This window comes from Peromyscus eremicus, chromosome 9 (assembly GCF_949786415.1).
Source record: "Peromyscus eremicus chromosome 9, PerEre_H2_v1, whole genome shotgun sequence".
NCBI lineage: Eukaryota > Metazoa > Chordata > Mammalia > Rodentia > Cricetidae > Peromyscus > Peromyscus eremicus.
The window spans coordinates 76,903,253-76,916,413 of record NC_081425.1 but is presented as its reverse complement, the minus strand read 5'-3'; the positions used below and the strand labels follow the sequence as shown (position 1 = coordinate 76,916,413).

Here is a 13,161-nt window from a genome sequence, read left to right as displayed (position 1 = left end):
CATCTGAAGAAAAAGCCTTGAGTACATATAAAAGGTTAGCCTTTACATTTAGGTCTTTGGTCCACTTTGAGTTGGGTTTTGTTTATGTCTGAGGTGAGATAGGGGTCTCACTTCATTCTTTTGCATTTGGACAGTTGTCCCAACATCACCCATTTAAAAGACTTATTTTCCTGTTTGATCCAGTAGTTTAAAAAAAAAAAAAAAAAAAAAAAAAAAAAGAGCAATCTGAGAGGCTGGCTCAGTGGGTAAAACCCTGTGCTGACAAAGCCTAGCAACTGAATTCAATGCCCAGAACTCATGAAAAAGAGCAGAACGGATTCACAAAGTTGTTCTCTGAGCTTCACATGCATACATACCACAACACGCATCCATCATACACAGTAATAACTAAGATTTGTGTTGAATGATTGTAAACATGTCATCTGCCTGTCTACATGGGGCCCTGCTTTATTGACTTTTATATCTGACACACACTGAACTTTACTCACACACACCAGAACTGTTTGCCTGCTTCTAAGAAAGGATGTGATTTTTGCCCATCAAAAATAAATATACATACCTTCGACGGGGCCAATCTGATTGGTCACAGCAAACCTCAGCACACCCTCATCCTCACTGTACAAAGCAAAAGCCCGGTCCACAGTCAGCTGCTGGGTGGCAGGGATGGCCAGGTGTCTGGGGGCATGCCTGCATGCCTGGTAAGTGATGTTCTGGTCTACGTGGTAGGACCATGTTTGGTTGATAGAACCAGAAGTGAGAGAGAAACTTCTGGAACTGGAGGAGGTCACAGCTGTAATGAACAGTTTACAGGCAAACTGGTCAATTTTTAAAATACTGAAAACAGAAATGTTCATGTTTGATGTATTTGTTTTCCTATAAGTTTTTTACCCCATTCTTGGAACAGGTTCCCTTGAGAACTCCCCAAGGTTCTACAGGAAGCTTGCAAGGAAGGACCTATAGCCCTTGAACTTGAGTGGGTTCAAAGCCACACTGCTGAGGAGAAGGGCCCACAACTGCTGCACTAAGAACAAGCATTATGAACTGCGACCATCATCACACACTCAGAACAAGCGTTATGATGTGCCGGCGTGCTGAGATGTGCCGGCGTGCTGAGATGTGATGGCGTGCTGAGAGCTGCCGGCGTGCGGAGAGCTGCCGTGCCGAGAGCTGTCTACACACTACCTGGGTTGCTTCTCATAGCCGTGCAAGATAGGCACTGACTGTGTGCAGAAGCCACAGATGCGGGGCAGGGATGTGGAGGAGCTGTAACTGGAATTCAGCGTGTCTCAAGATCTGAGACACACTCCACAAAGGGAATCCCCCCCCCCCCAAATGCTCTGCACTTTGGTGAGCTGGCAAGGCACCAGCAGAGGAAAAGGTTGTTCCTCTCTGGCTGGGAATTGTGCCAGGATTGGCTCCAGTGTATTCTGGTCACTGTTAAGGTCTGTGTTCCAATCTTTTCCCTGTGTCCAGCTCTCACACTGGAAGCTGGGTACACAGAACAGGTGCCGCTCAAGCCAGACCACCAACTGCAAAACGACGACCCTGACCACTGGAGCGTCTGGCGTGCAGCCGGCACTGCATATAAACACGTCCAGCCTTTGGACATTGTGACAAGACACTATCATCTACAAATATGCCAGGCTATATTTACAGCTACCCTGGGACGGATGCAGCCCCCAGGCTGCAGGCATCACACCTTATGAAATTTATCAACTGTATTAGGCAGTCAGAAAAGATGTTTTTATTTTCATGCTAAAAGATGAGAAAATAGGCTTCCCAGTGATTTTTTTCCCCCATAGACTTTAAATGGCAAATCCAGGATGTGAATGAATTCATATGTTGACTCCTATAGATGTAACAGTTGTCTTATATCACCACAGACTCCAAATCCCAGGTCTGTTTCATAACACTGCAAAGCATCTTTGTATGACTTTTAAAGTAAACTAAAACCATCAGCTGAGACAGTTACAGGACAATCATAAATTCTAATCGCCAAGATAGTCCATGCCTGAGATGGCAGTGTCTTATCAGTTATTACTATCAGAAAATAATGTGCAAAGATTATTAACATTCTTGTGCATAGGAGTCATTACTCTGCTCACCTACACAGTGTATACTTCCTAAAACACAAGAACAAAATTCTATCAACGTCATTTTGTGTTCCAGGACATTCCACGATGACTATTCATTTAAGCCTAGTCACTATCTCCTGGGGCAGACACCATGTCCATTTTACAGCCCTGGAAACACACATACCTGAGTCCCTGTGATGATAAAGCTCTTTGTACGGAGCAATGTGGGCTGTGAAATTCTCCGGGATGAAGGGCACCTGGCCTTCGATGTTGGTCTTAATGCTCAAATAGTTCTCTGGGTCAAGCCCCTCAGCAGTTTGAGTGATATGAACCCTCTCTTCTCCAGGGAAAAAAGTAACTTCCACGTCATGGACAAAAGTAGCACCTGCAGGGGACAGAAGATCAGCGAGTGGGTGACGAGGTCTTGCTCAAATCACTCTGAGAACTGGCTAGGGCGTGGGTGGTCGAGTGCCTGCCTATCATGGAAGGGGCGTGGCCTCAAGCAGCTAGCCACTAGTGTGCATGTCCTCCTCACGGACCCCGTTGGAGATGGTACGTAAGGAGAGTATGCTATGCCCAGCCTCAGTGCCACCTGCAGACCCTCTGCTCTCCCAAAGTTCTCAGAGTCTCAATTCCTGCCCTGGTCTCTCTATGGAAGTCTGTATTTTGTAAGAGGTAACTCAGAACTTCTCTCTGAGGTTGCCGGGTGAGCAAATCACACAGAAACCAGGATACCCAGTTAAATTTCAATTTCAGATAAACCACGAATACATCAGTCACGTATGTCCTATGTAATATAATACAGACACTCTCATACTGTAAAACAATGTTTTTCCAAAATTCAAGCTTAACTTTGCATACTGTATATATTTTAGCTACTTTTGGCCCAAGATTTCGTTTAAACCTTGAGTAAAAGTACAACATGAACTCTTCTCACAGCACACAGCTTTGTGTGCAAGAAAGGAAATGTGGGTTATTAGTGGTTATATGAGAAGCCAAGGAATACCCCTGCCGCCCCGCATCCACACTCCCTGGCTAGGAGAGGGAGAGTCCCAGCTACCGGTGCTGGCATCGGCTGAGGGCTCATCAGCAACTCACAGCTCCACCCCAGCCCCAGTCGGTCCCACAGCCAAGGCGATCTGTGTACAGTTAAGTCTGAGAGGCAGAGCAATCTCCCAGAGCCTTTAAACATCTTCCACTCAGGACCCCTTTCACCCAAGAACTCCCTGCTCTACCCGGATATACAGATGTGTAAGAAATGGATACATTTACGGAGAACAAGCCATAAAGAAATTGATTTTAAGGCAATGCTTTGGTATATATATAAATTTACCACTTATTAAAAATGAAAGAAAACTTGTATACTACTGAGATGGACATGCTTGCTTGCTTACTTTATTCAAAAAATTATCTCTTAGTTAAATATTTCACACTGCAGGAGAGAGAATATCTTCAGCATTTCTCAGAGTTGACTGATTTTGATCCCAGGAAATCATTGATGCTGAAAATACCACTTTATACAAGTCCAAAATGGAAGAAGTACATTTAGGGACACTCCAGTAATTGTTGGAAAATATGTCCTAATCCCTACAACCTACAATTCATTGACTAATTTTCAAGAAAATGAAGTCTGAAACCCAGACAACAGTTTTTAACATCTAACATATTAATGGAGAACGACACAAAGCTACACTAACTTGATACCTACACGCTGAGGGATGACAGCTGAAAATATGAAAACTTTACCCATCATTAAAGCGGTATGTTTCTGTAAGAGCCGAAAGCTTTGTACATCCAGCAAAAACACTGCAATTCCAAACCTTCAATAGACTGGAATCTGAGCACACCGGTCCCAGGCACGCCTTTACAAAGAGTGCCTGTTGTGTGCTCGGAGCCAAGGCTGCTCTGGAGTCGGGTGGAACAGCACAGGCAAGTGCTGTCGGGAACATCCGTATTCACTGTGTGCTTATAAATTTTTTGAGCAGCCAGAAACCTTTTTAGCAAGCCCCACATTCAGTTACATGACCTCCTCTGTAGTCATGACTCGGCTTAAAAAGCTTATGACCTATGTATGTCAAGGATATGCAGGTGGAGTTAGGGGAGAGATACCATCCCCTCCAGAAATAAAAGCGCTCTAGGTGCTCCACAGGTGCTACTTCTGAATCCCTGATTGCCAAATCTGCGCTCTCCTCACCTGTGAGGCTGAAGCCATTCTCAGAGCCCGGCTTCTCCAAAGCGAAGAGCCAGCCAAACAGGCCTCCGATTGGGATGACAGGGAGAAGGGCCTGGGCTGCCGGCTGAGGGATGTGGCTGATGGCTGTATAGGCTCTGCCATCATTGCCCACGATGTAAGCGTGTAGGTCCACGTCAGTGAAGTGCACAGGAGCGTGACCCACTCGGAGGTGGCCGCTCACTTTCCCATTGACTCGGTGAGGTGCCCCTGAAAGACAGAAACAATCCGCTCAGCGTTGGCCATCATCAGGCTGGGGACAGGTGAACACAGGCACAATGACTCCCCTGACTCTCTCTAATACTCTTTGGAAAACTTACTTTAACATTATTATTAGAGTCATTGATATTGGTTTTCTTGAAATAAGATCTCTATGGAGCCGGGCGGTGGTGGCGCACGCCTTTAATCCCAGCACTCGGGAGGCGGAGGCAGGCGGATCTCTGTGAGTTCGAGGCCAGCCTGGGCTACCAAGTGAGTCCCAGGAAAGGTGCAAAGCTACACAGAGAAACCCTGTCTCGAAAAACCAAAAAAAAAAAAAAAAAAAAAAAAAAAATTAAAAAAAATTAAAAGATCTCTATGGATGCCAGCTTAGAGCTCACTATGAAATCCAGGCTAGCCTTCAACTCCCGACGCTCCTGCTTCAGCCTTCCTCCTGAGTGTTAGTACTGTAGGCACGTACCACCACATCTAGCTTAACAAGTCCCTTCGATGATGCTCCAGCCAACCAACCAACCACGACCCAGTCCTGTCTGTAATCTCTCCCATCCTCCTTCTTTTCCCTCCCCTTTGGCTCTACAGAGTTAGGAATAAGCCAAGTGGACACATTTCTAGTTAATTCTCCAACTGGGAAATCAGCCCAAACCTATCCGTTACTCAGGCATCCACCGAACACTCGCAAGTGGCTAGTGCTGTGATTCACACAGCCGAGATGGAAGGAGCACCAATCAGAGCCCACACTGTACCAAGAAACAGGCAAGCGGTGACGCTATACAGCAGCCCCAGCTTGTCAATCACCTTCTGGCAGACAGTGCTTCCCATTTCCATAAAACCTGGACTGGCAGTGGCAGCAGAAGCCAGTGGCGTAGTCGGTGCAGAAGGCATGCCGGGAACACTGGCCGTGACTGTGTTCACAGGTTTCCCTGCTGGCACCGTTATACGAGAAGACTACAAGATAAAACAAACAAGCGTTACAAAGGCCAAAGGGTTCCACCATCGTCACTGAGCTCCACCAGACACCGCATCTGCTCCACAAAGTCAGCCTGGACTGTAATAAACAAATGGGTTTTGAGGCTGAGGAGACGGGAATAGCATGCAGCCTGGGGGATTAACTTGCTTTATATTTTCTGGCAAGAAGCTCAGGTCATTGCTGCCAACTGGGTCTTATTTACAACACTGGCGAGCTGGGTTGAGACTGCACCACTGTGGTCTGAGCGCAGTCCTGAAGGCAAGCCTTGCTTGCAGATTAGAGTGCGCTTGATGAAATCACGCATTTGGTGAGTTAAAAAAATGGGCAAGCACTAGCAATTTTGTATGATTCGAGGTGAGAGGACCTTCTGAGAGCAAGGCAAAGGAGGCAGCTAAGAACCAGGGTCTAAAGCTAACTCTTTTTGTTTTTGTTTTTTTCGAGACAAGAGTTTCTCTGTGTAGTTTTTGGAGCCTGTCCTGGATCTCACTCTGTAGACCAGGCTGGCCTCAAACTCACAGAGATCCACCTGCCTCTGCCTCTCGAGTGCTGGGACTAAAGGCGTGCGCCGCCGCCGCCGCCGCCGCCGCCGCCGCCGCCGCCGCCGCCGCCGCCGCCGCCGCCACCACCACCGCCGCCCGGCTCTTAAGGAACCCAAACTTAAAGGATGCACACACACACTTGCCTTCAAATGCAGAAGGGTTGGGGAGGAAAGCGAGAAGGAACAAGTTAAAAAAACTCCTGGTCCTTGCAGGCTTTATCCTTTCCAGCACTTCCAACAACCCAGGCTATGGTCACAGATGTTCTACAAAGCTACGGTGAACCAGAGTAAAAGCGTTGATGCCCCAGGGATTGTTGGCCAAATCACCCACATACTCTACCCATTGAAGAGAGGTATTTGTGCAAGAGAGAGAAGGGAGGGAGGGAGGGAGGAAAGCAAGGAAGAGAGGAGTCTGGAGTCAATGCCATCATGTCATTGTCCGTAAGAGAAAACGCCAAAGTGTGTCTGAGAACCGGGTCATAGGGCAGGTGAGTGCTTTATACCAGGATGCTGGGCAATACACCAATTCCAAGCACGGCCACCAGGAGGCAGGGTGGCTGTGTACGCCTCTGCCTCCCAGTCCCCCGGAGTGGGCTAGAGACACCAGATTTCGGATAAAGCAGCAAGGGCAAAGACTTTTAGAGCATTCTAGCCCACTGGTGCTGATGTGTGTACCAGCTCTGGCTACTCCTAGGAACACACAGGTCGTGGTGGCCTTCCAGGGCTAAGTCTGAAAGCAAGGGAACAGGAGTGGGTGGAAGGAACCGAAAACTCAGTATTTACTTAGAGTATTCCAGGTGGGAACGAAAACCAGACGATGGGAAGAGCTAGCTCCCTGTGTGTAGCAAGGCAGCCGGCACAAACACTTGCAACAGCAAACACAAGTGTGACAGAGATAACATCGAAGTTGGCTTGATACAGACCAGGCACTCTCCCGCCTGCTTTAACATTAACCCTCCATTTGCACCAGAGCCCCAGGTAGCAAGTGCCATTTTTAATCTGTTTTCCAGATAAAGAAAACGGAAGCCAAGAGGATTAGGGTGACCCACCTGAAGTCACGAGGGCTGTGGGCAGCTGGGACTGAACTCTGAAGGATCCTTCTCCGGATCCTTACTACTCCCCAGTGGTACCCAACTAAGGCTAAAGGTGGGACTGGGTGTTTGCCGCATGTTGAGAAAAGCACACAGGTGAGAAGTGGTGAAAGGGACTGGAGACGGCAGTGAAGTAAGGACCCGAGTTCAGTTCCCAGCACTCACATGGGTGGTATCATCATCACCAGGAACTCCAGCTCCACGGGATCTACCGCCCCCTTCTGGACTCTTTGGGCATCTACACTTATGCGCACATTCCCAAGCACAGACAGGCATTAAAAATAAAAAGACTTATTGAGAAATATTGGGAGCAGCACAAGCATTCCTTTTGCAGTTAGTGCATCCTTGAGAAGCAGCAAGCCGAGGGTTCATCGGGTCAGAACACCTTGGTTAAAGGGAAAAGCTGGTGAGGAGCTGTAAGAATGGAGTTAGTGACTTGCCTAAGAAATTCCAGCTTGATAAAAATAAAAAATTAAGCATAACTCAACTTTTTTTTTTTTTTTTTTTTTTTTTTTTTTGGTTTTTCGAGACAGGGTTTCTCTGTGTAGCTTTGCGCCTTTCCTGGGACTCACTTGGTAGCCCAGGCTGGCCTCGAACTCACAGAGATCCGCCTGGCTCTGCCTCCCGAGTGCTGGGATTAAAGGCGTGCGCCACCACCGCCCGGCCTTTTTTTTTTTTTTAACAAGAAAGTGACAAGCATTAACTTTTTTAAAAATAAAAAGTGACAAAAGTCATTGCAGGAAAAAGAAGGCACAAGAATAGCACGGCTCTTTCTATGTAGAAAACTTATTATTATCATTGGTTTAAAGATGGTGTGTGTGTGTGCGCATGCATGCATGTGGTTTTGGAGATGGATCCCAGGGCCTCATGCACACACTGAGCATGAGCTTTCTCATCATTAAGCTATGCCCCTTATCTCAACAAAAAACTGTGAGTAAAAAGATGTGAGTGTAATTCAGGTGTGTTGAAGAGCAAAGTTTCCCCAGCTCAGACAAGTGCACATGTAAAGTGTGCTCCTGAGTCACTTTGGTCCCTCTGGGAGACCACAGGCAAGCGCCACCTGTATTCCCTCACTTCAGAACTCCCCAGCATGTGCAGTTGAAACTCAGCTTCTTCACCCTCCTCGGGCATTAAGGCAAAAAGGTATTCAATGCAGGTATACCTGGAGTCATTCAGTTACGTCTAAGCAGAAGAAAACCAGCTTCCTCCGGGCGGTGGTGGCTCACACCTTTAATCCCAGCATTCGGGAGGCAGAGGCAGGCGGATCTCTGTGAGTTCGAGGCCAGTCTGGGCTACCAAGTGAGTCCCAAGAAAGGTGCAAAAGCTACACAGAGAAACCCTGTCTCGAAAAACCCAAAAAAAAAAAGAAAAGAAAAGAAAAGAAAGAAAGAAAAAGAAAAGAAAATCAGCTTCCACACATGGCTCTGCTTGCGAAGCAAGTGATGGATGGATTTGTGCTATATTCCTGCTGTTTGTTATTTTGGGAAGACTTACTGCCCCAGTTACTCTAAGCCTCATCAGGAAATGAAGAGTAGGATGAAGAGGAGACCAGAGATGAGAGAGCTCAGCTAATTCAACTAAAACACTAGATGTGATCATAGCATGAGTCACGGGGCCTGTCCAGTAACTCACAGGAGACTACACATGCAAAAGGGTTATCTTAATACTTATCTAGTTAGTGTGTGTGTGTGTGTGTGTGTGTGTGTGTGTGTGTGTGTGTGTCAGAGGACAACCCATGGGAATCAGCCCTTTCTCCCACATGGATCACACTCCCAGGGGTCACGCTCAGGTCATCAGGCATGGTGACCATCTCTCAGATCTCAGAAAAGGGTTCTAAAGTTAACAAGAACCCAGAATGGGAATTGATAAAAAGGCTTCTTGCAAAATCTGTGAGACGCGAATCACACCTACGACAGGTCAACTACCTACTGGTTAGCTGACCTGACCCTCTCCTCAGATTTTTATGGAAATTTGTGTTTTGAGACTTGAACTTGAACCAAGCACACACCCCTTTTCAGTTACGTAACAGCCCCCAACTCAGGAAAGCTTACTTCCCTTATACTCTCTTCCACACCCACCCGCACAGATGACACTTGCACACTTAACGCCTAAAATGGAAATGCGTTGGTGAAAGCCAACAGCTCGTGCGATTTTCTTCCTTTCATTCATCCGCCAGTTGAACAAGTATTTCCTAAACACTCTCCCCGAGCCATGGATCTACATGTCAGTCAGCCGCTCTGAAGCGCAAATCCTCCTGGGCAGGAGCCAAGAAACAAATATGGCTCACTTCAGTGAGCTAGGGCCTTGGTAGTGAAAAGCGCTAATGAAGAGCACGAGACAGCAGCCATTCAGGAGACTCCCGAGGCAAAACCAGCAGGGTCTTGCTGATGGATGTGAGGTGTGCGAGAGGGAAGAGTGGGAAACCAGGAGCAGCTGCACTCACTCAGATGACGGCCAGCTTTGACCGCTGCTGAGGAGTGCTCCGGAAACCATCCCCACCCTGACAGCATCGTCTGTCCTTCACAGGGAGGGTTGGTATACTAGGAACCCTGGATACATAATCGTTAAAAGGACTGTTTCTGAAGCCCACCTTAAACCCAGTCCTTCCCAACGCTCTACAGGAATGCCAGGAATCTGAGCTTCAGCCTCCACAAACTATAGATGGTCAAAATGCTACACAGCTGAGTCTGGCGGGCAGCGGGCCGAGGCTGCCCGGTTTAAATGAGCTCAATCTGTCACTGGCTTGTCATCTGAGCTTGGGTAACTGCAAAAGGCATCTTAGTGCTAGGGTTTGTAAAATCCCACTTTTTTTTTTTTTTCATTTATGTTTTCTTAAAAACCGTTCTCATACCCTTGGGGGTGGGGATATAAGAAAATGAAGCAAGGACATTGCCAGAGTACTTGAGTCTTATCCTAACTGGGAGTTTTTAACAAAAACAGAAAATCCTCCTCTGTACTCGTTCTGACCCATCCTTCAATCTTCGTGCTTTTCAGAAAGGTTTAAGCACTTGTTCTCAGCCCTTCGCGTGCCTGAGGGCAGCCTCGGGAGAGGAGGTCCCATAGTGCGCATCGCAGGAGCGCACAGGGTTTCCTGCACCTGTCCCTGTCCCGCAGCGGCCTGGCAGACCCGTGCCTTTAACAACACGGTACAGCTACCTGAAGAACAGGAACCAATGTTCTCACTGCAGGGCAGACTCTCTTCCCCAAATTTCCTCAGCTCCCAGAATGACAGACGACACAGGACCATCATGTCCTGCTTTGTAACGGCGGTGGCCGGTCTTCCCTTCCGGTCTCAGTGGTCATTTTGTATGTATCTACAGGGTGTGTGATGAGGCTGGTGACAAACTGATCAGACTTCAGTTGTTGCGGCAGCTTACACGAGTGGTCAGGACACTAACAGGATCCCTTCCTCCCACCTTCTGGACAAGGGACGGGATCCATCAAGGAATCTCTGCACACGGGTGTCCTCACAGGTTTGGGAGAATCTTAGCAACCTGGACGTAGCCATGGGTGTGAGGCTTTGGGGCCTGGAGGGCTGGGTTGAGTGCACAGCCTGCTAGAGTTCCTCCAAGAATGTACCTCCAGTGATCAGAAAATTTATGTAATGTGGGGGACCCGCTCCCACTTTTTCCTCAGGGACTCTTGAGGAATGAGGGATAAGAGATTTAGATAGAAATATAGAGGAGAGAGAGAGACAGAAACACAGGATAGCCTCGGGAGGGCCTGGATCCTTATCCACCAGTCCCTTCTGGCTCTTCTAAAGGGCTTTTTAAAGGAATGCCAAGGTGTGGAGCAAAAGAACTGCCCCTGGCACAGCCAAATGCAAACCCTTCCAATCACCTGGTAACCATGCACGTGGTCAAGCCATGCCCTTATGCAGCCCTGCTGGGTAAAGCAAGCTCAGATCTCACTCGAAAACCTTGATGGGCTCCCACAACGGAACCCCCCTGAAGGCCAGAAGGAGAAGGAAGAAGGACTTCCAAACAGAAAGAGCAGGCCCCTCCATGGGGCAGAACACACAAGGTATCTGCAGCCCAGGTGCCTTCCCTTCTGGTTCACATTGCCATCTGAGAGCACACTAAGGTTCTTACAGAAGAGCCTCGGCAGGTTCGAGCACCCAAACCCCTTCGTCAGCCTCACTGCCTGTCCCTCACAAAGCAAGCAGACTCTGGGCCCTATCAGCTGAAGCTTCTCTGGCAACTCCTTAGCTCACTCCTACCCCCGGCTCCATTTCCACCTCTGTACTCATCTTTCCAGAATGTTCCCACACTCTCCCCTTCTCTTGCCTCAGACTCAGAACCCCAAGACCTACTTCCAGCATCCCTTCCTTCAGGAAGACTTCCCTGACTGCAGCCACAAGCACAGATGTAGCCCCTCCAGGGAATCCCTGACCCCGCTGCAATGTCTGCCGCCTCTTACTCAGCGAGACACTACTCATTTCCAGCCTCCAAAACAAGAAGACTAGCACTATCTCTCCCGCCAGTCAATTCTGAGCAGCAACCAAGACAATGCAGTAGAAAGCGAAGTCCGTTCTCAGGGAAGCGGCAGGCACAATGCGTCACAAGAAAACGTCTCCCATGGTTCCCTCACAGAAGAGCATGTGGGTGCTTGGGCAATTTCTTGGTCACCTCAGAGAAAAGATGCTCACACATCCCCTGTGTTGCAGGCTCTGTGAGCTGTGAAAGCGGAGTAAAGCAAATTATACAAGGCCAGAACCTGAGTGTCCCTGATACAGACGCAATATGAAAAGAATCTAGAATTCTGAATTAAAAAAAAAAAAAAGACAGTCTGTAGGTAGCCCAGCATGTTGGGGCACACCAACATCCCAGAACTCAGGAGACAAGGGCAGGTGGCTGTTGATATACAAGTTCCAAGCAAGCCGGGGCTACAGAATGAGAGCCTATCTCAAAAATAAATAGATGATAGGTCGGGAGGAAGGGGGGAGACAGACAGATGGACGGATAGATAATCTATAGGACTCGGACGATGGCTCCGTCAGGAAAGTAAATGCTCTCTGAGCATTAGGACCCAAGGTTGATTCCCAGAACCCATGTTTTAAGAAAACAAAACAGAGGCAGCTCTCTAGGACTTCCTGGCCACCGTCTAGACTATTTGACAAGTTCTAGGCCAGCAAGAGACAGTGTTAATCTTGAGGACGACACTCAAAGTTGTCCTCCATTCTCCACACACTTGCAAACATGTGCTCCTGCATGCACACGCGTCCTAATGGGCCTTTAAAAAATCCTTATCCCCTGGCTCAGCCAACTAAATGCTTAAAGGGGAAGGTAAAATTTATTGGGAATGGTGTTTTCTATTCCGAAAACCAGGTTCAAACAGTGTCTTTCCTCCAACTACCCAACAGAGCTGCAGGGGAGCTCATGTCCATCCAACCACCACAGGCCATGGACTGTCCACTCTGGAGCTGGTTCCTGCCAGGTCTCAGTGACCCTCATGCCACCAGCGACCCAGAGTCAGCCCCACAGTTGGCAGATAAACCCCCTGGATGCCAGTGTTTCCTTTCACATAAATAATAACAATTACATGCTTCTGTGCTTCACACAGCTCACAACATTCCTTTTTTTTTTAAAAATGCTTAGGCTTCCACACACACAAACACCCTTAAATATTTTTAAAATAAAATCTAAAAGTGTTTTTTCCTCTAAGACTTAAAAACTTCTAATTAGATATTCTTCCCCCGAATGCTCTTTCCTTAAACATTCTGCCATTTAAGATGTCAATAGTTGGCTACATTTGGCAGCTGATAAATATCATAGTTCATGCCCCTCCCGGGTTATGCCATTACCTCAGTTCCCAACGGCCAGTTCCATTCATTTCAGCCCCTTCTGGGCTCCTCAACAGCCATGCCCAACCTTTGACATCGTGACACATTGTCATCTACCAAGTTCTCGCTGTGAGAACCACAACTGAGTTACAAAAGGAATCTCATAATGCTGTAAGTTAGTTTACAGTTTCGCGCTGGGCCATATCCACAGCAACCTCGGGTGCAGGCAGCCACACAGACTGGCATTTCCATAACTACA

At 47.8% G+C, this 13,161-nt stretch overlaps 1 protein-coding gene across 1 annotated transcript in view; it reads right to left on the bottom strand.

Moving 5' to 3' along the window:
* The window catches only part of Nid2 (nidogen 2), a 59,572-nt gene that overhangs the window by 28,402 nt on the left and 18,009 nt on the right, over window positions 1–13,161 (bottom strand). Inside the window, exons 5-8 of the mRNA XM_059273785.1 lie at window positions 5,320–5,469; window positions 4,270–4,515; window positions 2,260–2,460; window positions 560–790 (exon numbers count right to left, since the gene is read on the bottom strand). Coding sequence (XP_059129768.1) covers window positions 560–790; window positions 2,260–2,460; window positions 4,270–4,515; window positions 5,320–5,469 — 828 coding nt within the window. The remainder of the gene's footprint in view (window positions 1–559; window positions 791–2,259; window positions 2,461–4,269; window positions 4,516–5,319; window positions 5,470–13,161) is intronic.